Genomic DNA, 26,359 nt, shown 5'->3' with positions numbered 1-26,359 from the left:
AGTTGTTCTGGGAGCACAGCCGAGTTGAAGGAGAGTTCAGCGACCAAGGATATTGGATTGGATCATGGAGCGAAGAGCTTGGTGCCCAAGTAGGAGTGCAAGGTGTTTTGTCAGTCTAAGAGACTTAGACTGGGTGTTTGCATGGAGTTGGTTATTGTGCATAGGATGTACAGGGAACCGGGTTCATCAGTGAAGCCATGTAGGCATAGGCCAGGGGCCCAAAGCAGTGTGACTTGGAGTCCTTGTTCAGGAAGTGGTTTTGAGTTGTGTACTGGGTAAGTTGTCGCGGGCTCACGAGAGAGTCAGTGGTGCGCTAGGTTGAGTTCCGAAGGAGACAGGGTCTTTGTGGATCAGGAGTCTACATGAGAAGCTACCGCCAGGGGCGAGGTGCAGTGGTATCTGTACCGGTGTTTCAAGAGTGGACATTGATCTAGGGGCAGGAACTTGTAATTGGATGCTTGGGAAGTATTCGGGGTAGTGACCAGCGACAGAGTTGGAATTGTTTGTAGACAGGGCCAGGGGCTGTCTCTTCATAACAATAAAGCTATCTATAGCCCCAGTATTGTGTTCATTGCGTGGAGATGGACAAACAGGAAGCTAGCTCAGGGAGTCTAGTCGTCTCATGAGATATGTTTGTTGCTTGAGGGTTTAGAGGAGCTGAGGGAGGCCAACATGGGGCGCTAGTGTTGTGGGAGTACTGGGCATGCTCAGGGAGTGTGCAGAGTTGGAGCCGGAGGACTTAAGGAGTTTCGGCAAGGGTCAGTGATAGTAGTTAGGGTCTTATGGGGGACTCAAGAAGACAAAGGCATAGAGGAGACCTATAAGCTTGTACCAGGGGTGCAAGGATGGTGCGACAAGACAGTGCTAGAGTAGAGTCAGGGACTTGAAGGGAGTGCTAGGAGCATCAGGATGAAGGAAGCCTGTGAGAGGGTTGGCATGTACTTTATTCCGCATGGGTGTGTGTTAATGTGGTCAGGTGGTGGACACTTGAAAAGGGATGGCGTAGTCTGGGAACAAGAAAGGACTTGTCTGCAATGGAAGTCGTGAGTAAGGTTTGCCAGTGCCGCATGAGGTTGGACCTCCTTTGGAAGGAAAAAGCTTGTTTAGGCAGCAAGTCGGTCTAGCCCCGTGACAGTTGGTATCAGAGCATAAAAATTGGCGGGGCCATTTAGATGAGCTGAGGTAGCTGGGCTATCAAGTGGTTAGGGGAAGACTGCGAAGGCGGATTGTGGTTTGCAGTGTCAAGGACAGGTAGACTAGGGTGGCTAGCAGGGCGTGGTCACTAAAAATGTGAGGCCAATCCAGGTAGGGATAAGGATGGTGAAGTCCGTGGCCGAGTTCCATGAGTGGTAGTCAGCTGGTTGGAGTTTGTGCCTGGGGCCGAGTTCCATCGGGAAGGGACTGTGCTAGTGGAGCGCCAAGGGATCAGGAGTGGATCTCTTGGTGGGGAAAATCTTGCACAGGAAGTGCCTTAGTAGTTCGGGTGGAGCGAAGTAGGCAAGGTGTGAGTCGGTATTGAACTGGGTTTAGTGCTGGAAGTAGTCGGCAGGGCCACAAGATTTGACATGGCAGTGTCCAAGGGCAGTGGCATATAAGACCAGTCAAAGGATTAGGAGCTGCGAGGAGCAGTGTGGTGTAGGGTCTTGTCAAGGACGGATCCGAGGTGAAATCGAGTTAGGAGCTGCGAGGAGCAGTGTGGTGTAGGGTCTTGTCAAGGACGGATCCGAGGTGAAATCGAGTTAGGAGTTGCGAGGAGCAGTGTGGTGTAGGGTCTTGTCAAGGACGGATCCGAGGTGAAATCGAGTTAGGAGCTGCGAGGAGCAGTGTGGTGTAGGATCTTGTCAGGGACGGATCCGAGGTGAAATCGATGGAGCTGTAAGGTACAGTGTGGTGTAGGGTTGTGTCCGAGACATGATCCGAGGTGTAAATTTGGTGGCGTAGCAGGTCCAATGGTGGAGAGCCAGTGAGGGGCCAAGTCACAAAGGAAGTCAAGGGAAAGAGGCAGAGTACCTTGCCCACATTGGATGTGGTTTGCAAAGGCATCGGGCACAAGAGGTTGGCTAGCTTACAAATGGGCTTCTTTGGGTTGCAGCACCGAGGGCGCAGGGCGTTCCGTGGACAGTGCGTCAGTCAGGCAAAGTGGCACAATGGATGGAAGTGAGTTTACTGAATGTGTAGGATGTAATGCAAGAGTTGGGTGTCTTCAGGGAAGTGCACCTAAGATGTAGGATTGTGTCTGGGACATGATCTGAGATGTGAAATTTGTGGCGAGTTAGGTTTGAAGGTTGGGAACCAAAGATGGGACCGAGTCACAGAGAAAGTCAAGGGAAAGTGAGTACCTTGCCCACATTGGATGTGGATTGCAGAGGCGTTATGCACAAGAGGTTGGTCGGCTGAATGATGTTGGTAGTTTCTTTGGGTTGCAGCACCGAGGGCGCAAGGCGTTCCGTGGACAGTGCATTAGTCAAACAAAGTAACACAACAGATTGAAGTGGGCAGATCGAATGTGTGGGATGCAATGCAAGATGGGTGTCTTCAGGGAAGCGCACCAAGGCGGACTCATGAGGTGTGGGTTTGCAAGAGTACACCAAGGAGGTGGAAGTGGTTGACAAGTACCAGGAGGATCATGTGTAGCTAGAGGTGGATCAACGAGAGTATGTTGGTTGTTGTTCTTTGGTTGAGTTGTTGGGGACAGGATAAGACGCTGGGTGCACTGAGGTCAGTCAACAGGCAATCAGGATGGCACTACAGAAAGGAAGTTGAGAGCTGAAAGTTGAATGTGCGACTTGGGAAGTCAGTTGGGTGTTGTGGTCAGTGGAGTATGTGTCTTCAGGGTGGCCAGATACCAGGGGCTTGCACAACAGGGTTGGTGGCAGGCGTGTCTTTCAGTGAATGCTAGGATTGGATCCGGGAGCAGTTGAAGTTGGAAGACAAGGGTTTCATTGAGGATGGCACTAGTGGCTGAGTTGAGAGGTGAGCATGGTTTGTGGTGTTTTGTCGTGTTGCGGTGCAAACGGTGGAGTCTTGGAGATGTAGAAGCCGGTATGGGGCATGGTGCAACCGAATATCACAAAGTTGTTTCACGAATGTTCAAACAAGGACAATCAGCTCAGTGGAAGTCAAGGACTGGGTTCTTGCAATATGTTGTTGAGTCGGGGACTAGCAGCAGAGATCAGTTGGAGGCAAGGGAGCGTCTTCACAAGATCAGTGCGGAGGCAGTGAGTTGGACTCAGGGGGTTGCTGAAGCGAGTTAGCCATGCATGGGATTCATGCAAGTGAAAGTACAGTATGGGGTATGCTGGCAAGTGTCAGCTATGTCAGGGACAGAAATAATACAAGTGCAGGGCACAGTGAATCCGAAGTTCACTTTTAACAGGTCCTAATGTTGCGAACGATGAGGCTCGGGTCGAATGGTCCGGCATTGAGGACGTCGCCTGTTTTAAGTGGGGGAGGATGTAAGGGGCTGCTGTCTCGGGGAGATCAGTAGGCTTCTGGGGTTGTAAGTCCCTTGTTATTCTCAGCAGGTGGAAGTTGTGGTGATTGACAAATGGTTAATGTCAAGCTATAGTTGTGTGAGAATTGGATGAAAAACTTATATATGGGGGTCGGTTGAAAGAATAGCCGAGTGCCAGGAGTGCACCAAGGTGGTCTGCGGTAGACACCTCCTCCTAGGGGTGAAGAAGAGTAACCCTGCCCTCTAGTCTCAGGGAGATAGAGGTCCTACATGGACAATAGGGGTGAAGTAGAGTAACCTCGCCTTATCATTGGATGGTGAGGTTTACTGGTGGATGCATTCTCATGGTCCCTATCTCAGTGAAGCGGAGTAACTGAGCCAATGTTGGGGATGACTCCCGGGGAGTTGTCTATGACTCGAGGACTAGGGAAGCGGAGTACCTAGGCTCTTGTGAGAAGGATGATCGTGCAATGGATTGTCCCGGTTGGGGAAATGGAGTACCCAAGATCTTGTAAGGGGGATGGCCGTGCAATGGGCTATCTATATCGGAATGTTGGAGCTTGAGAGTTGGGCAAGCTATGTGGGTTGAGTTGCAGAGCCAGAAGTCCATGTGTCTTGTGGAACAAGTGGGGTGATGTGCTGGGCACGCACCTAGGTTACCTGAAGTGGGATTTGCATTGAGATCCGGGATCTCAAGGCCCTAGAGTGGGGGTCGAATGTGGTAGTAGGGACCGGGTTTCGAAAGTGTGCTCATGTTGAGCCGAGCCATGAGGCGAGTCCAAGAGGGTGACGAAGATGGATGAGTTGCATGACCAAAAAGTGGACATGGTCCGTAGGCGAGTTGTTCTGGGAGCACAGCCGAGTTGAAGGAGAGTTCAACGACCAAGGATATTGGATTGGATCATGGAGCGAAGAGCTTGGTGCCCAAGTAGGAGTGCAAGGTGTTTTGTCAGTCTAAGAGACTTAGACTGGGTGTTTGCATGGAGTTGGTTATTGTGCATAGGATGTACAAGGAACCGGGTTCATCAGTGAAGCCATGTAGGCATAGGCCAGGGGCCCAAAGCAGTGTGACTTGGAGTCCTTGTTCAGGAAGTGGTTCTGAGTTGTGTACTGGGTAAGTCGTCGCGGGCTCACGAGAGAGTCAGTGGTGCGCTAGGTTGAGTTCCGAAGGAGATAGGGTCTTTGTGGATCAGGAGTCTACATGAGAAGCTAACGCCAGGGGTGAGGTGCAATGGTATCTGTACCGGTGTTTCAAGAGTGGACATTGATCTAGGGGCAGGAACTTGTAATCGGATGCTTGGGAAGTATTCGGGGTAGTGACCAGCGACAGAGTTGGAATTGTTTGTAGATCGGGCCAGGGGCTGTCTCTTCATAACAATAAAGCTATCTATAGCCCTAGTATTGTGTTCATTGCGTGGAGATGGACAAACAGGTAGCTAGCTCAGGGATTCTAGTCGTCCCATGAGATATGTTTGGTGCTTGAGGGTTCAGAGGAGCTGAGGGAGGCCAATGTGGGGCGCTAGTGCTGTGGGAGTACTGGGCATGCTCAGGGAGTGTGCAGAGTTGGAGCCGGAGGACTTAAGGAGTTTCGGCAAGGGTTAGTGTTAGTAGTTAGGGTCTTATGGGGGACTCAAGAAGACGAAGGCATAGAGGAGACCTATAAGCTTGTACCAGGGGTGCAAGGATGGTGTGACAAGACAGTGCTAGAGTAGAGTCAGGGACTTGAAGGGAGTGCTAGGAGCATCAGGATGAAGGAAACCCGTGAGAGGGTTGGCATGCACTTCTATTCCGCATGGGTGTGTGTTAATGTGGTCAGGTGGTGGACACTTGAAAAGGGATGGCGTAGTGTGGGAACAAGAAAGGACTTGTCCGCATTTGAAGTCGTGAGTAAGGTTTGCCAGTGCCGCATGAGGTTGGACCTCCTTTGGAAGGAAAAAGCTTGTTTGGGCAGCAGGTCGGTCTAGCCCCGTGACAGAAACAATGGGGTTTAATGGACACCTACATTGCTGATTTCCAAAGATTATCAGATTGGTTATTGATCTATCAGAGTGGAGGTTGATAGTACTATTTATGGATGGATTAGCAGACCCTCTAAGAGGATGGATAAAAGGTCTTAGTCCTAGCACTTTTTAGGAAGCCATTAAGAAGGCCTGAATCATGGATTTTGCAACTACAAAGAATAAATTTCAGTCTAAGGGATTCTCATCTCAAAAGGAGAAGGGTTATTTTTTTCTTTCACGAGTGCCCTAAGAAAGACATATTAGATGATGAGGTTTGTAATGAGTTGTGTAGAAAGTAATTATGTTTTAGCTGCAATGAACCTTGGGAACCAAGTCATAGGTGTCTATGGAAAGGCAAGGTGCATTATATCGAGGTGGTATCCGATAGTGAGGAAGAAGAGAAATCAAAACACATTCAAGGTGGCAAGATAGTGATTCAAATGATGAGTGGTTGAGAGACGAGGGACAATAAGCTAAGGGGGTGAAAGGTTGAACTATTGCTTCCATCTCTGATAAGCCTAGATTCAATTATTTCAGAGTGCATGGAGTATTGTAAGGGCAACAAGTGACAATGTTAGTAGACATTGGGTCTACTCACAGTTTTATAGACTTTGCATTGGTAGCTCAAACGAGGGTATAGATGAGGGATTTAATGTCATGGTAGTAGATGGATATAACATTGCATGTTTATGGTGGGTACCTCAATTGAAGATTACACTTTGTAACTACACTATTATTGATGATTTCTATGTGGGATACTAATGCTATCTTGGGCATGTATTGGTTATATTCCCTAGGAAATTAGTCTTAAAAATTTTAGGCAATGGAACTAAAATTCAAAGTTGATGGTAAGGTGGTGGTGGTATTGAGGGGCATGTCCACCGGTGCCCCCAAGATATTTCAGCAAAAAGAATGAATGGTATTCTTAGATATGGTGACATAGCTTTGGGCAGCTTAGTGTTTGATATCCACTAAGGCCCATAATGGCAATCCTAAATATTATCACACAAACATTCAAACAATGTTGGACAAACGCAGTTTGGTTTTTTGTGAGATCCCTCGAGATAGAGGATTTGAGCACACTATTCAATTGGAGGAAGGCCCTAAGCTTTTTATCACCACTCCTTATAGGGACCCTAAGAAGTTCAAGGAGGAAATTGTGAAAGACATTAAGGAGTTATTGGACATGAGGCACATTAGACCCAACTTGAGTTCGTTTGCTTCTTCTGTTGTTGTGGTGAAGGATGGGACCAAGAAGGATGTGCATTGACTACCATGCCTTTGATAAGAAAGCAATTAAAACCAAATACCCCATTCTTCCCAAGATCGACGAGCTCTTAGATGAGTTGCATGGTGCAGTTTATTTTTCAAGATTGATCTTAGATCCAAGTATCACCAATTTAGAGTCAAAGAGCAGGATATTCACAAAACAACTTTTTGGTGTCATTATGGGCACTATGAGTTTTTGTTTGTGCCCTTTGGGTTGACTAATGCTCCCGCTACTTTTTAGTCTTGCATGGATCACATGTTTAACAAGCAGTTGCAGAAGTTTCTACTAGTGTTCTTTGACGACATACTCATTTACAGTAAGACATCAGAGGAGCATCTAAAGCATTTGGATGAAGTATTGGGTATGATGGAGGCACAATCATTATATGCCAAGGCTTCAAAATGTGAATTTGGCATGACAAAGGTTTTGTACTTGGGTCACATCATCAATGCTCAAGGGGTTCAGGTGCATAAGGAGAAGATTCATGCAATTATCGATTGGCCACCTTCGAGGACACTCATAGAGTTACGAGGCTTCTTTGGGTTATGCGGTGTAATGTCCCCTTCTTAGTGTTGATGCATTCGGTGGTCCATTGGCCTATTCCGGAGACCCGTAGGCTATGTGGAAAGGAGAATTAGGGTTTCCATCTTTTGTGGAGTTCTGCTCGAGCTTGTCAGGGTTAGTCAGGAGGGAATTCTTCAGTTCTGCTTGTGGTTTCCTGGTATGTTTTCCATGGACTTTAATGTGGCATAACATGCAGTTGACTCTTTGGTGAAATGTGAACTTACTATTTTTAGTAAGTTAGGGTTTGGCTGTTGGGATGGTACAGTCTTACTGAGCTTTCCAAGCTCTTTCTCTGGGTGCGAATATCATGATTGTCAGAGCAGTATTTCATGACTTACTATTTTTAGTAAGTAGCAGTTTGGGCATTTCTATTTTTGGCAGTCTTGGATATAGTCCCGATCCAGCACAGTTCGGTGGTCTTCATTGCTCAACTTCATCCTTGATTTTTGTGATAATCAGTATTGGAGTTATAAGTTATTTAATTAAATATTATTTCCTTATCCTAAGGTTTAATATTTATTTTATTATTGATTATTGATATTGGGAATTGTGCATAATATAATTTTTCCCCAAGTCTGCCTAGGCGAATTATTTTGTGTTAAGAAGGGACGCCTAAGTGAATGTGGGGACTTTATTTTATTTAACAAAATATACTTTCATGCCAAAAATCGTGGTCTTCTTCCTAGGCGTGTTTTTGACTTGGATATGGCGCCATTCTTGGGTCCACCATGGGGGAAATGAAACACAAATTTGAGGGGGAATTTGGAGGCATTTGAATTTGAATTTCAGCCTTGGAAACTTATTTATACAAGTGCTTGGCCTCTCATTTGATCATCAAATGAAAATATAATGTTATGCTGTCTGATTGATTCCAAGGTTTTTCGAGGGTGAAAACCTCCTAGACTTTTCAATTGCAGTTTCGAGTGTGAGATATCACTCCTAGCTGAGGCTCTATTTTGTGGATTTCGTGGTGTTCTTGGGGTTTGCGTGTGAGGATTTGAGGAATTTGGGTTGCTGCTGTAATTTTCTGTGTTGTTGGTGTGTGATTGAAGCGAAGTTTCATTCCTACCTCCTTGCCTGTACGACCTATCATTCTGGGTATTGGCTTGAACAACTTCTATGCTATTGGCGATGTGATTTGTAAGTTTGCAGCCTTTAATTTGGAGTATTTGTTTTTATGTTGCAAATCGTACTTTCCAGCTTGGGTGTGGGTTTTTGGGAGTACATTGGGTTGCGTGCTTGGTATTTTTGGGGTGTGTAGGAGCTCTATTTCAGTTTGTTCTTAGTTGCTTTGGTTCTTAGTGTCAATTTGGGAGTGATTTGGGGTGATTTGAGTGAGATTTGAGTGAGATATGAGCATTTTAGTGTGATTCAGTGCTGCTGGTTATGCATTTCCAGCCTGCTGTTATTTGTATCAGATTTTAGGAAGTTGGTGTTGAGCTGGTTTGGTGATATTATTTTCTGCGATTCAGCATTCTCTTCTATTCTATCATTCCTATATTTTGTAAGGTTGAATAGTAGTACTATCAACCAATTTCTGAATTGTAAGCATTCCTGCTGAACAAGTGGAAGAGGCAGGCTTGCTGCCTATTTTCTGGTATTTGTAACTTAGTCCTCCCACTGAATAAGTGGTCAAGTGATTAGTTTTTGTGTATTGTCCTCCCGCTGAAATATGCGGTAGAGTGATAGCTTTATATAATGTCCTCCCGCTGAAATACGTGGTAGAGTGATTGGGTTCTAGTTTCTTGTTGTTTTCCTTGGCTGGTTTACCGCTAAGAAGTTTTGTTTCTTTCCTGCTAGGTAAGCAGAAGGGGCTGGCTTGTCGCCTGTGCATTGTAATTTTCAGTTATTGGCATCTAACAATCCCTGGAGCACCGTATGCTCTCACCCTCCCAGATTGGGCTCTTGGTGAACAAAAGGTGGAAGGGTTCCCTTTCATTAGTTTGGATTATTTCTCTAAACTTAACGGGTTATGGTGTTTATCTTGTAATTCTTATTGCCAAAAAAAAATAAAAATTAAGGGAATATTACATGCGGTTACTACAGAAGGTTTGTTAAGGGGTTTTCATAATTAGGAGCACCTCTAACGGATTTTACCAAGAAAGGAGCTTTCAGATGGACATACAAGGTTTAGTGGGCATTTGAAAAAGTCAAGGAGGTGATGAGTACTTGTCTAGTTTTGGCTTTACCGGATTTCATTTAGCCCTTTGTGCTAGAATGTGATGCTTCAGGTGAGGGGATTGGAGTAGTGCTGATGCAAAATAGGCACCCCCTTGCATATGAGAGATGAAAGGTTAGGGAGACAAATAGGCTCTATTCCATCTATGACAAGGCGATGCTTGCCATCATGCGTGCATTGGCGAAGTTCAGAAATTACTTAGTAGGTGGGAATTTTGTCGTCATAATAGACCATAACAACTTGAAATACTTCCCGGAGTAGAAAGATTGGAATGAGAGGCAACAAAAGTGGGCTAGCAAGATACAAGCATATGATATTGATATAGAGTATGATAAGAGAAAAAAGAATATTGCTATGTTACCCTAAGTTTCCGGGACGGGGACGACAAGGGACAAGGGTACGTGTTTTCAGGACAGTGATATTTTTTGCCAATTTTGGTGACGGCTAGGGGATGGCAAAGGGGACGGTTATATAAAAATAGGAAAAATTAAAATATATAGGGAAATTTAAAATATTCATATGAAAACATGGATAAAACATGCACATATGCATTATAGAACCTTATAATATAAGAACTAGCAGAGTTCTTATGGCAAATTTGTGTTAAATTGAGAGTTAGAGTCAAATTGCTTATAGAATTCATTGTCAAAATTCACTGCCTATATACAAAATTTATGGAGACATCAAAAACAAAACCGGGGACGCATCCCCAGGTAATGTAGGAATATTGTTGTTGATGCTCTCTCTAGAAAACCCACTACTTGTTCTCTAGTAGAAATTTCAATGGATTGGAAGGCTCACCTTTTTGTTGAGTTCTCCAAAAACACATTTGCATGTGAAGTGATGGATTGGATGCGAAGATTCAGGATGATATGTATAAGGTGGTAGATGATGTCATTTGTTACAAGGACAAGATATATTTGGTCCCTAAGTCTATAAGCTTAAGGAGAAGATTTTGAGAGCCATCCATGATACATCTCTGGTAGAATATCCAAGATACTCAAAACTTATAGGCAGGTCTGGGAGAGGTTCTCTTGGAAGGGCCTCAAAGATGATGTCTTGTGTCATGTTAGGGGATGCATGACTTGTCAATAGAACAAGTCAGATGTCATGCCCCCGCCTTAATTACATTTTTCCACACCGTCCTTAGGATGAGTTCATATATATATATAATTCAAACAATCGTCTTACTTGTAAGACTTCACGATTTTCTATGGGAATCAATAGATTAAGCCCTAATTATCGTCATAAGCAGTAATGAGAAGGCAGATCGATGCATAAGAATATACAACGATCCTTATGTAAGTCAACACGACAGCAGATCGAAGAGTTCATTAGATGAGCAGTCAGCTTAGACAAGACTCTCTTCCATCATACAACGCACTCTCGACAAGGAATAGTACCCTGATTTGTCAAGGCAAAGCATGGGTTGTTAAGGAGCATAACAATAATTGATTTAATTAAGGAAGGGGCAAAAGATATGAAGGGGTGTTACTTCTGAGAGAATTGTGACCAAATAAAGACACAACCTTCCACCGTCTCTTAGAGGATATATAACCAAAACAACATGTCAATTGAAAGTGGATATATCACACAATTTTATGATTATAAAAGGATACATAATATATTAATATAATGGTAGATCATTATTATGACAGCAGATTGTTATGCTGTATCTATCCCAAGAACTACATGCTTATTACATAAATATTATGCCTGAATACTAATAGGAATAAGGTTAGATATATGGCCCATAGTATAGCTGTTACTTTTATTCTTATTTACACATATAACAATATTAATAAGATTTATATTCGTTAATTAGATTTATATGACAAATTGCTTAATTTTAATTGTTTACACATTCATAATACATTAGAAGTTAGTGTACTCATAGCCCATTCCTTAATCATTCGCTATTGGCCTCATGAGGATAGGTTGGTTTTGTTAGGGAGAGGCGGAGTAATACCTCAGAAGATAGGTAAGCCCAAGATGGGATATGGATGGAGTCCCGAAACCTTGAGGGAGCCTACTTGTAGATTGGTTTCCAAGCGCCCTATGACAAGTAATTCCCCATCTTCCATTAGGGTTGATGATTAGGAAAGAAGTACGGATTGGGGTGTAAGAAGAGTAATTATCAAATGTACTATGAATCCTAATTGTTCCTTAATTTTAATAATCTGATTTAAGACGTAATCATCCATAGCATAGTTGAACTACTCGCCACTCGGCAAAACTCGCCAAGGCCTGAAAAAATAACTTGGCAACTTAAAAACATGCTTAAATTTAATTAAAAATGCATTTTTTTGCAAAATTTAATGAGAAGATGCATCCAATGAGTCAATACATGAGAACACAAAAGAAACAAGCTGATTCTAGATATATTTAAATGCAAAGTGTCTACAAAATCACATCCTCATGAGGAATGCTGATGGCTGGAAGCCTCGAAGCAAAATAGTAAATAGTTTTTGTAGAACCAAAAGTAAATACATCATTACAATTACAACTTCCTCTTCCCAGCTCTAGCAAAAACTAGGGGAGAGGTAGAACTAGAGGGTCTAGTCCGAGAAGTCTACAGTGGGTGTGACTGTGCCTCCTCGCTCGGTATGGCTGGCTCGTCCTCCATCCTGGATGAAGCTATGTCTCCACCTGCTTCTGGCACTGGCAATGACTCCTCATCCTCATCCTCTTCCTCCTCAATGTCATCCAGCGTGAAACCAAATCCACCCCCCTCCTCCTCCATAGCCTGCCTCTCCAAATCAGTGATGTCATCCTCAGAAAACAATGGAGGGTGCTCCTGTGATGTCCAATCACTGTAAGGATCTATATCATTCAAGTCAATTGGCCCACCTTCTACTTCCTCTACCTTCCTTTCACGCAATCGAAGATTATATTGCACGAAGAGAAGGTCATTGAGGCGTTTCTGCGCTAACTTGCTCCTCTTCTTCGTGTGGATTGCTTGAAACAAGCTCGAATTGCGCTCACAATTGGATGAACTACAAGGCTGGCATAAGATTTTGAGAGGCATAAGATTTTGAGGGCAAATTTTTTGAGATGTGGGGTGTTTCCACCCCAGTTTTGCCACCAAGCATTTGCAATTTTTTTTTTTTTGAAAAGTTAGAAAGCAAAGAGAAAAGAGAAAACATAATTTATCAATTTATCAATCACTTTAGATCCCAAAATCCAAATGGCAAATGTTATACCTGGGGTTTGAGTGGTTCTTCCTCTCCTAGCCAGCTTTGAAGAGAATAGATTACCCATTGCTTCCTCATAATTTTGGAGTTCGCCCACGATGAGGTCTCTCTCCTCAACATCGGGTACCATCCTCTGAATGCATGTAGTGAGGTCCTCCATGACCTCTCCATTAGCATATGAGTAAGAACCCTCAAACTTAAAACGAGGGTTGAGGAAGTACCTTGCTGCATGAATGGGTTGGTGAAGTTGATTGTTCCACCTCTTATCAATAATCTCCCAAATGGGATCAAATTTGAGCCTATCCCCCTTGTAGTAATTTCTGATAGACTCCTTGGCCCTATCCATGGCCTCATAAATATACCCCATTGGGGTTTTATCCCCATCGATCAAGCAGAGAACTCTAACCAAGGGCTCTGACACCTACAATTGAAAAATACAAATTACAAAAATATTAATAATTAATTAATGAAGTTACAAATTAGTAATGAGAGACTTGAATCGAGAATAATTAAAAATTAAAGTTTTGAAGTTACCTTCAAAATCTCTGCAGCCCTTTGTGCAAATTGGCTGTCGAAGACTATGCATGCGACAACCTCTCCTTCAGCCTTCTTTGAATAAGGTGAGTTTAGCCATGCTTCACTCACAAATTGGCTGTCGAAGACTATGCAAATTGGTTGTCGAAGACTATGAGTTTAGCCTTTGTGCAAATTGGCTGTCGAAGACTATGCATGCGAGAACCTCTCCTTCAGCCTTCTTTGAATAAGGTGAGTTTAGCCATGCTTCACTCACAAACTTTTGTTTCAAAGAATTCAATGTAGCAAGAATGCTTTGCAACGTCAAGAAAATCGTTGCAAACCTTGTGACACCAGCTCTCACCAAATCTTTCCCTTGGGTGTGCTTTCTCATCAAATGTAGAAACCAAGGGTGATTGTAAATATATTTCGTGATCCTCCTTGCATCTTCCACAATTGGAGTCACCCACTCAAGTTTCCCTATGTCCTCCAAAAGAAGGTCAAGGACATGTGTTGCATAAGGTGTCCAAAAAAGAGTGAGGTGCCTCTCTTGGAGGATTCTATCTGCAAAAGAAGAAGTTATTCTTAAGAAAGATGCAACCAAAAAAAACAAAGCCACAACAAGTGAAAATATTGCTACAGGTGATAATTCATAAGGATTCTACCTGCTGCCACATATGCTGCTGCATTATCTGTGATGATTTGCAGCACATTCTCTACTCCCACCTCCATGACAACGTGCTCCAACATTCCAACCAATGTTTCTGCATTTTTCACCTTACTGGAGGCATCGACCGATTTCAAGAACACTACATTGTCCTTGCAAGCAACCAAAAAATTAATGATGGCGCGGTTCTTGCCATCTGTCCACCCATCAGAAAGAATGGTGCAGCCATATTTTGTTCATTCATTTTTTTGGTCCTCCACCACTTCTTTTGCCCTAGCAACTGCATTTGTTAGCAAACCTACAAGAACAAAGTGAAATTAGGTCTTAGTACACAATTTTGATTTAATAAATAAGAAATCTAAAAAACAATTAAAAATAAAATCAAGTGGATTATTTAGTAATTTATTAACCTCCCACTCAAATCCTTGCGAGAAGGGGCCTTGTACCCCTTTCATGCAACTGTCATTGCGGTCACCAAATTCAGCCAATAAGGATTGTGTGCCACATTGAATGGAATGTTGTTGAAGTACCAAAAATCAGTTGCTGCAATGTCGGTTTTCTCATGTGCTAACCTATTCCATCAAGTGGCCTCTAATGATGGTTGTACTCCACCTGGGCACAAAACAATCACCTATGGCCTTGATTGTGATGCAACAGTGCCCCTGCCAACCCCATGTACTCTACTAGAGGAAGCAAAAGCAATGGGCGAGGTGGTGGTGGGTTTGCGGATACGTGGGCCACACCGAGAGCCCACTATGCCCTCAAGTGCTTCTTGTTCTTCTTCAATGTCAATAGAAGCACCTTGAGATTCAGCTATAGTTGATCTCACAGCTAGCTTTACCTTCTCCCTTTGCAATTTCTTCTCTTCCCCAGCTGCAAGTAGGGCATTTATTTGTCTTTTTATTTCAGGATTGGTCCCAATGCATTCTCTAGCATCATGCTTGTCTATGCCTGCAAGGTGGTATTTGAGGCGGTTGATGCCTCCATGAAGTATTTTTTCACACTTTATGCAAATAACTGTCTAGAATCCGGTCCCTCATAGGCATACCTCCAAGTCGTATCTCTAGCACCTTTAGGACGAGTGCCTATTTATTCAGATGGGCATGGTTCTAGTGGCCAATTAGAACTTGCCATAAAAGCTAGCAAACTATCTAAATTAGTTAAAAAAAATTTAGACATCATTCAAAGTTTAAAAAAACAAAAAACTATTAGGGTTTGATTTTTTTTTGAAAACTAGAGATTCTTCAAAAATTTAGTGAAAATTTTAACAAAACTTGTCAAAACTAGTGTTAAATCTTGTTCAAATAACTTAAAAAGATTTTAGACTACTTAGGAATGATTTCTAATTCATCTAGATGCAACAAAAAATAAACATGTTTTAAAAAAGTATAGAAAAAAAAACCAACCAACCTGGGAATCTGATTTTTCTTGAAAAACCACCTCAAATCCCCTTTTAATCTACTTGGAATTGGCAAGAATAGCTGGAAATCACCTTGCAAGAGTGTTGGAGTCACTCTTCCCCCTTCTCAGCAAAAAACCCAAGCTAAAATAATGAAATGAAATCTGTTTTTGACATTTTTTGGTATAATGCTGGAGCGGCTGAGTTTTTGACAAAAACTCGCCAAGACTGAAAATTCGGCAAGTAAAAGTCAATATTACTCGCTGAGCTTGAAAACTCGGCGAGTTTAAAACTCGGCGAGTGGTTCATCTATGATGCATAGTAATGTATGTTAATCATTGGGACTCGGCAGCCTACCAATAGGGGACATTATATCAAGACACACTTTTCCAGCTGGTCTGCAATAGCCATTGCATATTCCAAAGTAGAAGTGGGAAAGTATATCTATGGATTTTATCATTGGTCTATTGAGGGTATAGGGTAGATATTGCATCATTGGGTAGTTGATTGATTGACCAAGTTTGCTCATTTCTTTACCATCTCATTAAAATATAAGGTACCACAAGTTGCATAATTGTTTTTCAGAGAGTTGTTCAGGCTCCATGGGTTGCCAAGAAACATTGTTAGTGATAGGGATAACAGATTTCTTAGTGCATTTTGATAGGAGCCATTCAGGTTAGTTGGCACTGAATTGACTCCTAGGATGAGTTATCACCCTCAAATAGATGGTTAGATAGAGATTGTGATTAAGTGGGTTGAGGTATAGTTGCGTAACTATGTTGTGGGTCAGCAAAAAGATTGGATTAGGTGGTTGCATTTAGGGGAGCGTTGCTATAACACCACCTATAACATGTTGATAGGAATGAATCCATTTAGAGATTTGTATGGCTATGATGCTTCATCATTCTTGGATTTGGCTTTTGGTGACAGGAGGGCACCTAAAGCCAAGGATTTGATTCAGGAGAGTTAGGACATCCTTAATTCCCTTAAGGATAATTTATAGAGTGCTCAAAGTTAGCAAAAGATATTGTAGACAAACATAGGGTTGAGGGTAGTTTTGAGGTAGGAGATTTGGTCTTCTTACAATTGCAGCCTTACTAATAGTCTTCTTTGAAGAAAAGTGGTGGAGAGAAATTAAAACCGCATTTCTATGGCCCCTATAGGATAGTCAAGAGGGTGGGGAAAGTGGCTTATGAGCTTGAGCTGCCAGAGAATAGTAGAATCCACAATGTATTTCATTTATCATGCCTCAAGAAGGCATTGGGCAGCAGATCACCTCTTCAATAGAGCTACCACCTTTGGATGAGTAGGGGTAGATTGGTTTTGGTACTTGATAGAATGTATATGTTAAGGAAAGGAATTTGAGGAGCAGGATGGTTAAGGAGTATCTTATTATATGGAGAGACTTGCCCATGGAGGATGCCACTTGGGAGTGAGCAAATTCTACAACATCCTAATTTTCAATTGCTTGAGGGCAATAAATTTTGGGAAGGGAGGATTGTAATGTCCTTTTCTGTAGAGTAAGTGCAGGAAGATTTATTAGCCTATTTAATACCCATAGGCTAAAGTCAAGAAAAAGGGAATTAATTAATTCAATTATTTAATATTATCCATCAAATTTTATCATAAGGATAATATTATATAATTAACCTAATAAGCATATAGAGTGATTTTAAAGGTTATCTAGATAAAGATTTTAAGTCACTTTATTATTTCTTGAGTTTAACTTAAAAATTAAAAAAGAGAGGGAAAACTTAAAAAGTGTTCTAGAATCTTCCCTAGTTGGTTATAAAAAGAGCATTGTGGGACTCATTTGAGATATGCTTTCTTATTTTATTATACTTGTCTAGAGAACTTCTTGGAGCTTTTTACCCTAGGACGAAAACCCTAAGGGATTGCCAGTTTTGGTAGTGGAACGATTTGCTCTAGCCAGTTCTTGGAGATATCATTTCAGGTATTTCATAGTGCATTAAGCGTCATGGATTGTCAAATTTGTGAAGTCTCTATTAGTGGAAAATTTGAGTTAGAAGATTTTGCAAGATACATATGATTTGAACACCTTGAATCTAAGAGGAAAAGTCAAGTTGAAGAATATAGTGTCTGGCACCTTTTTTAAGCTACCAATCCATAGAAGAAGCGGGTCATAAATTAAGAATTTATCAAAGGGGTAGAAATTTGATTAAACTATTGCAGCAATGGTGTCATGCCCTACCCAACTAAGAACAGATCTCAAATCCGACCTTATAAATAATGATCAGTTGGTGATTAAATAACAAGGCTGGCCATAAAAAAGGATTAAAATAATAATTAGCAACAACCATTTAATAGAGGGCTGACCTCATTAAAAAAAGACCATGAAATAATTATATTTGTTAGAGGGCTGACTTGATTAGTTAACCTAAGAAAGGCAACACTTAAACCATGAAGGGATGCATATTTTACAAAGGTAATGGTTTCCGTGAAAGGGTATGACTCCTTCCAAATAAGAGATATAAAAGGGAGAGCAATTGATTCCAAGAAGGGCATCAATCAGACAAGGGATTCTGAGATCTGAATTGAACCCATGAAGGATCAATCAAATGAATGGGAAGTAGCATTTGATCTGAAATCAGATAGGGAGCCAATAAAGAGCAGAGTCTGATTTTATATAAGCAGCCTAGAATTATTATGTAGAGATCGAACAATCAAGTAGTAATGAAGAATAAGAAATCGGAATATTAAGGAATAAATGAATTCAACAGAATGGAATAATCAAGTTCGAATTGGAGAAGAATTTATAACTGCAATTGAATTAGAATTTAAGAACAGCAGTCCATAATATTAACAGAAATATAATCAAATTGCCAATTTATCAAGGATTTAGGATAAGTAATTATTTATTGATTTTTGTAAAGCAATCATATATTAGAAATGGGCAAGGAAACACAATAGGTATGCAAGAGTACAGGTCTTGTCCATTTAGTGGATGCCATTGAGTTGGTTACTTGTGGGCACCCATTGATTTGGTTGCTTGTGGGCCAGGGGTCAGATTGAGTTGGCTGCTTGTTCAATGCTCTTTGGCTTAATTAAGGAGGATAGTCTCTCGGCATCCTATGGTGCCTTCCCCTCATGTTTCTAATATGGTTGAAGTGATAATGTGCATATTTACAATAAGAGTTTCATTATTATTTAGCTTCATGTTAATTGGTTATTTTCCTAAATTCAATTGCTATAGTGTAATTTAGTGAAAGAATACTTTGGTAAATAAATTGTATCATTGGTATTGTTATTTTTGGGCAAAATTCAGGTATATCCCAAAAGGGAACATTACACTGGATATGGTGAATACCCTTTGCAATGCACCTCTTGATTATGTTAGTCCTAGGTATGAAAAGGTGCAAACCACCTTATTGGCGAAGGAGAAAGCTTTAGTAGAGACATCATTGAGAGTGATCAAGGATACATTGCCCAAAACATCCATGTCCATCACTTTGATGCATGGAAAGATTGCAAAAATAGACCATTGGTCGATGTTTTAGTAGTGTCTCCTAAAGGGGTGTTGTTTTGAAGGCAATGGACTGTGAAGGGCAAGTATTGTCAGTTTGATTGTCAATATCCTCATAGATCCATTCACATGGCAGGGTTTGAAAATGTTGTCCAAGTCATGATAGACAACACTAGAAAATGTAGGGCGGTTGGGTCTATAGTGAAGGTTACATGTAGTCACAGTTTTTGGATATCATGTGTAGTCCAATCACTCAATTTAATAGTGCAAAAGATTGGCACACAAATTGAATGGGTCAAACAAGTCTACATGGAGGTCAAGGAGATTTAGATTTGTGATTGATCATATGTCATAAGCTATTCAGAACCTTCTCCAAGGTGGAGTTCTTGAAGGTAATTTAAATTTTATTTTTTAACATATTTTTAATTATTGATATGTGACGTATACTTTTATACCATGTTAGGTTGCTGAAACACGATTTGCATCTCACACAATTGTCTTAAGACGACTTGTGAAGGTGCAAGAGGCCTATGGTCATCAGCAACTTGTGGAGTGTATGGAGGCAGTCAAGCATAGAAAGAGCCCAAAAAAGTAAAAGCATTGATCTTAGATGATGAGTGGTGGTGCGTGGCGGGATATGTTTTGAATTTCATTGAGCCCATCATGAGCATGATTAGGTATGTTGATACTGATCGCCCATGTTTGGGTGAAATTTATGATGGACACTAGGGTGGAGAAAATAAGAACAATTTAGAGGCCAAGGAACATGACCCAATAGAAACATTTTTCAAAATTGTGCAAAAATTATTGTTGACTGTTGGAACAAGATGAATGCCTCCTTTACATCTCTTAGCATTTGCTTTGTTGCCAAAGTATTATAGCAAAGAGGTACTTTCATTATTGAGGAGGGTAGCACCCTATAGAGATAGGAAGGTTGCTATTGGCTAAGGCTACAATTAGAAAGATATATACAAATAAAGAAATCCAAAGTATTGTCTTGAGCGAGTTTGGCCAAGTCATAGCTTCAAAAAATTATGATGGCGGTACTCTTCATGATAAATATAGGAAAAGTCTGATGAGTGGTGGAATCTACATGATCAAGGCTCCATTTTCTTGCAACCTCTTGCAATCCAAATTTTCTCCTAAGTAGGTATCTTTTCATTTATTATTTTTCTCGTCTTTCTTTTGATGCTATCGTGTTATATATTATATTTTTATTCTATGATAATATAATTTTATGATTTATGATTTATGTTTTAACTTTTAACTTTTGATTCTTGAATTATAAAATTAAATACTAAATGCTGTACGCAAACTCAACATGCTGCAAGTTCTTCAGTTGAATGGAATTGGAGTACATACTCCTTCATACGCTCGGTCAAGCACAACCATTTGGGTGCAAACAAAAACTGAGGATTTGTTATCACACTCCAACCTTCATCTTTATCACATAATAAACCTGAAGATAATAAGGATGTGACAAAGAATTGGGATCTAACTCTCGAATGTGCTGATTTAGATGCTATAGTTGCACAACAAGCCTAGGCCTCTGTAGATGAGGTAGCTTTTGCACTTGACACAGCTAGTGGGAGTGGCAATCCAATGGATTCTGGTTCAAATGAAGTTGAACCAAATGTTGACCTTGATTTTTCTAATGAAGAAGAATATGAAGATCAAATATCGATTGTAATTTGAATTTTCATTGTGTAATGATGTTTTGAGACTTGAGCATTATCGTTTTTGCAAATTATGAATATGATATTATGAGGTACTTAAATATTCTATTAATTGGCAATTATCAATTTATGAGTATCATTGTTATAATTTCATAGTTCCACGGAGTTTCCTTACGAGGGGACATGGGAACGAGTTTTGAGGACCGGGGGACCAAGGGCTAAAAATTGGGGATGGTGAGGGGACGACAATGGAGTGGTGGTGGTGGGGTGGTGCTGATATAAAAATAGAGGTGAATTGAAATCTTCAAAGGCAAAGTTTGCAATATAATATCTCTATGAGTGCCCCATGAAAGGCAAACTAGTTTTCATGAAGTTAAAGGTTGCAATTAGTATGTAATGGCATGTGCCATATAACAAGTGACCCAGTGGTGTCCCCGATAGAGGTGACATAAGTCGTGGTGCTTTATGGGAGAACATTTCCCCCAAGTCCCCAAGTCTTGAAAACGTCCCGCTACAGGGGACACGGGTTTTTTGGGGGTGTACACATCCTCGTGGAACACAATATTAAGAATTTATAATTTTGAACCATATGTATTCTTGTAGTTGTACCCAAGGAAAAAAAATGCCATACTGTCATACTAGGTTACGGTTCTCGTACTTGCACTTTTACTTGAATTGACAACTTAGAGATGTCTGAAACGTCCTTGATTGCCCTTGGGATGACCAAATGTCATGTAGACATTTCCTAATGTTTTGTGCCAATTTTGGGAATGTTTCAAAGTTTTGGGATGAATTGCCAATGACTAGGGGACGACCCTTGCTGTCTCACTATTTTTGTAATGAGATGGGGAACAAGAATGCAGATTTAAGTGCCGGGGACATCTCCCCACGGAACATAATAATTTACAAGTTACAAACATAAATAATATAATTTTTACCTCATGGTGGACCACCAATTATAGTCAAGTATCTTATGCTTCACACTCTTTCCTTTACTTGTGTTTGCCTTTGCCTATTTACCACCCTTTGGATTAACCACATTAACTATAGAGATATTTGCACCCGAAGAATCCTCTGTAATAAAATGAAGTAGTTGGCATATCTAGTATCCACAAGTTTAAGGAATTCCTTTCTTGAAAATTTCTTGAAAAGATTGAGTAAAGTGTGGTGGTTGTAAATGAACATTTGCATATCTCTTGCTTTTGCAACTACTTTCTTCACCTGTTTTTTCTTTCTTATGTCCTTCAATGCATTATTTAATGTATGGACATAGTATGATGTCCAAAAAATATGCTTGTAGGCACCCTCCACTACCGTGTCAACTAAATTTCAATCATATGTTGAATTGGTGATCCCTTCTACAATGTTTGAAACCCCATACTCTTCTATGAACTCCCTCAAAATCTGAAATTGGAAGTTTGCATCCTTTTGCATCTCTACGGAATCAATTGATCTAGTAAAACAAGAGCCAATTGCAGATATATCTATGACATTCATGAATGGCTGATGTCTTATATCAGTCCACTCATCCACGATGATCAAGCAACCCATCCTTCGCTAGATTTGCTTAATATTTTTTATCAAAAAATTCACCTTTTAATGCTACTTATCATAGAGGGTGGTGTGTAGTCTATGTTCTTTGGGGTGGACATATGAGGAAGTGATGCTATTTTTTTTCAGCATGTTCTTGAAATAAAGAGAATGTGCACATGAAGTTGGATGGCATGGGCATAAAAAAATTGAGCAATTGAATCATTTTCCTCTTCATATGATTGCACATTCAACATCCCTACAACTTTCTCTTGCCTCTAATTGGTCTTTCTCTTTCTTTATTGTAGAAATCTCAACAGTTTGCAATTCTTGATAGCATAACAAACTGTATAGGTTCTATTGGCATGCCCTTAGATCTTAGTTCACTCTCCATAATTAATCTATTTACCTTGGCCTTCTTAGCTATGGTTATCTTTGGACAAATCTCAAACCCATGTCCTGTCATGTGCAAAAGGTGACTGAATACGTTGGTGTAGCTTTGTCTAAAATCTTTTTTCCCCAAGTGGCACCAGCAATGTCTACTCTCCCCACAATTTTTTGTTTTTTATCTGTCTGAAGCTACTACAAATTTCGAAAGAGTTTTAGAGGTTTTGAATGAGCACTTTGCATAAGGTCTTAAGAGGACAGAAAGGCATACAGATAGGTTATCATAATTCATAAATCTCCACGTCATCTATAAACATGGCTGATGAGAGATCAGTATCGGTATTGGAATGAGAGATTGATATTGGTGTCAGTATCCCTGATTTTGAAAAATAGGAGATGAGGGTACTTGGAGATGCCATTTTTTAATATGATTTAATAAATTATTTATTTGCTAACATTAAAAGTGAAAATATCATGACATTGAACTTTCAAAACAGAAGTACTTAACTTCCCCAAAAATCGTGGGCATGACCATTAAAAGTTGCCCCTAATCCTTGGAAAATATATAGGCATAATCATTACAACCACCCTCAACTTTGAAAAACCGTGGGATTAGTCATTAAAACTGTCGGATTAGGCATTAAAACTGCCTAATTTGCATACAAATTTAGTGCCTAGGAAATACACAGCACTGAATACATACATGGTGCAGGCATAGAGAGGATTATATACGTGGGTTTTACACTGTAAAACTGTATTAATCGGCAAAATCCATTGATTTTTCCTGTTAAAATCAATCTCTAACTGCCAAAACTGCATGTTTATTGGGTTTAAATTTCAAGGTGGTTAGAGTTTTAGTTGGAAACTCACGGAAATCCAGGTGGGACGTTTCCTTCAAGCAGGGATGTCTCTGCACGTGTTTCTGGTACGGGAAATGCATCCCAGTCCCATCTCCCTGCAACACAGTCTACAAAACTTCCATGTTCTGATGAACCCCCAATTCAGTTTGTTTGTTCCATGCCAACATTCTCACTGCTTCCACTGCTGCTTGTGTTGTTCGAAAAAATGAGAGTGCAAATCAAAAAGTGCAAACGAAAGAATTGCCTTAACTTGTGAACTTTAAATTTTAAAAATTGTGAAAGGGAGATTTATTTTTTGAAAAAAAGTATAACTTACCTTGCTGCTGGAATTGCATTCTCCTCTTCTCCTCTCTGTTCTGTCACTGCTCCCAAATATGAAAACACAAAAAAACTGAAATGTATTATGGCTGCATTTGTCATTTTTTAAAAAGAGGGCTGCAAGTTTAGTTTTAGGTTTTGGAAGGGGTGTGGGGGCATTGTGGGCTTCTCACCTCTCTTATTTAAAAAGAATGGCGAGTTTTTAATATTTTATTAAAATAAATGTGTTTTCTATCCAGGGATAGCTGGTCTCTGGATGACAGATAGCCATTTCCAGGATGTCTCTGTGTAGGTGGCATGGATAAAGGACAGATTGGGGATATTTCTGACATGTCCCCATGTCCTTTAAATATGACATGATGGGGACAGCCAATTACCTCTGGAGATGTATTTCTGTGTATCATAGGCAATAGAGTTAGCTTAATGAAAAAGCCTGAAAGAAAAGTATGAACGCTGTAAGGTGTTTGAGATGACGGACATAGGTTTACTGTATTATTCCCTTATAATTGATTTCTGACAGAAGGAAAAGCCTATTTTAATTTTTAGATTAAGTACGTTCAAGAGCAACTGAAAATAAAATAAAATTAGAGAGTAAGTTTCATCTAATGCAATGTTAGTAGAAATGGAACTTTTAGTCAATTCTGTTTTAAAGAAGCAAATGAATTATTATATAGGAAGTCAACTGAGGCTTCAGTTAAGCTCATTAAGTACTGTCCTAACTTTTGTTATGCAGTGAATGTAGTTTCTAGATTATGACTGCATCTAAGGCTTGCCACTGGTATGCAGTTAAGGGGCATTTTAGAGATGTAAAGGGGATTCTGAATTCTGGCATAGAGGTTGTATGGTGTGATGAATATAGAGTGGCACAGGGTGAGTTGTGTTGTGACAAGATATAGACTACAGCCTGCAGGTTATGCCTTTAGTTTGGAAGCAAGTGTAGTTTCTTGGTTCAATAAAAAATTACTCTCATATCTCCACATAAGAAAACTTATGGATCCATATTACTGTAACGTGTAAAACAATCTTGTTGATAAGGCTTCTTGGTGATTTGCTATTGAAGCACGGAGGACCAAGCAGTTGTCTTGTGACAATGGGAATATATTAAGATTGACAAATAACACAAATTTTCTTGTGAAGGAAAGTATGCTCAAATACTGTAAAACATTGGTATTTCATTCCAGACGATCTGCAACATGATGAAACTTGGTGAACTGTGCTACTAAAGATAAAACGGCTTCAGCAAATCTAATGAAATAGAAGTTCCGAAGTTCTAGAATAAAGCCCAGTGTAGCCATTCAAAACATAAACATGAGGCTGGGGGGATTCAGAATGTATCAGTCATCATATTGGTTTGTAATTTACTTTTCAATGTTGGCATCAAGATAGTAGTTGACAGTGCTAGGTTTACAACATTAAATTATCTTGGCATTTAGGATTATGACGTGGAAGTTTTGACTTGAAATATCTTTGAATATTTACTAATTAGCAAATAATGTTAAATGATCTAGGCGTTATAGTCAGTTGCTTATGGATATTGCAGTGATAGAAGTTGTGTTCTACTGCATTAAATGTACCAATCAACGTTGTACTATTAACTTCAATATAATGAAAGTTATTGTGTTCACCTTGTTATGTGAGTTTTTCCGCTGAGATTCAACAGAAAAGACTCATAGATAAATCTAACTATTCAATTGCATTTATTTAGATGTTATTTTACACTTTTTATTGCGATACTTGTTTCACTTAATTTCATAACTATTGCAAACTTAGTTGATTATTATAGCTCTGATAGATATGATTTAGCTGTTGAAATTGTATAAGATGCTCTATTTGCAAAGATCTGAGAATAATAATAGCAAAAATTGTGAGTAATTTATGGCTCACCATGTTTCCCGTACCAATTCAACCATCTTGCTGGTTTCTAGTCAAACCTGGGGTTTGACCTGTTAAACTCCTTGACATTTTTGAAAAAATTGGGAATAAGTCACAAGTATTTAAGGAAGTGCTTCTGGTTTTTTAAAATATATTCTTATCTATTTTCTCCCCATAATTACACTTAATTTTCTGATTATTTCCTTCTCTAAACCTGGGTGATTCAATTTGATATACTCTTTTGCCATGCTGTGTCAATGTTGTGTAAATGGAATGCTAATATTCTGAGAACTATTGTTTTCTTGGGTTGGGAAATGTTTGTTGCAGATATCATCTTACTACCATGGAATGTTGAATCTTTGGAATTTGAACACATGAAGTGGTTCTGATTTTTTAAAATATATTCTTATCTATTTTCTTTTTAATTCTATTCTTAATTTGCTGAGTTTTTTCTGCTCCAAACCTGGGCAATTGAATTTCATTTACTCTTTTGCATTGCTATGTTAATGTTGTGTAAATGGAATGCTACTGTGCTGAGACTATTGTTTTCTTGGGTTGGGAAACGTTTGTTGCAGACATCATCTTCCTACCATGGAAAAATCTTTGGAATTTGAATACATGAATATTTTGTTGTAATTAGTGCTGATGGTTAAAAGGAGAACAGTTGTATTTACATTTATATTTTCATATAGATAACTTTTGTTTGAGTTATTATGCGGATAGGTTCAACTTCTTCTGATCTAAGGGATACTCTTTTTTCCGAGTTTAGATTATCTGGCTAATTACTGTGCTGTTTGTTGTTCAGGTCTTGCATAGTGAACAGTTCCAGCCAAAGTTTGAGGGTATTTCATTAAAAATAAGCAGCATTTTGAACACATTGCCATTTGCTTCTTTACATCTTTCTGATCACACAAAATCACAGGTATTTTTTGTTTGATACACCTCTTTGAAATGATGCACTCTATATGAGTGTGTAGTGTTTAGAGTTTTAT

The 26,359-nt window shown here is 40.1% G+C and overlaps 1 protein-coding gene across 1 annotated transcript in view; it reads left to right on the top strand.

Moving 5' to 3' along the window:
• LOC131070669 (U-box domain-containing protein 4) overlaps nt 1-26,359 on the top strand; it is a 68,833-nt gene that overhangs the window by 39,222 nt on the left and 3,252 nt on the right. Inside the window, exon 3 of the mRNA XM_058006259.2 lies at nt 26,173-26,289. Within this exon, the coding sequence (XP_057862242.2) occupies nt 26,173-26,289 (117 nt within the window). The remainder of the gene's footprint in view (nt 1-26,172; nt 26,290-26,359) is intronic.

The sequence above is a fragment of the Cryptomeria japonica genome, chromosome 5 (assembly GCF_030272615.1).
Source record: "Cryptomeria japonica chromosome 5, Sugi_1.0, whole genome shotgun sequence".
Lineage (NCBI taxonomy): Eukaryota > Viridiplantae > Streptophyta > Pinopsida > Cupressales > Cupressaceae > Cryptomeria > Cryptomeria japonica.
The sequence above is the reverse complement of the archived record's forward strand: the minus strand, read 5'-3'. Positions and strand labels throughout refer to the sequence as shown.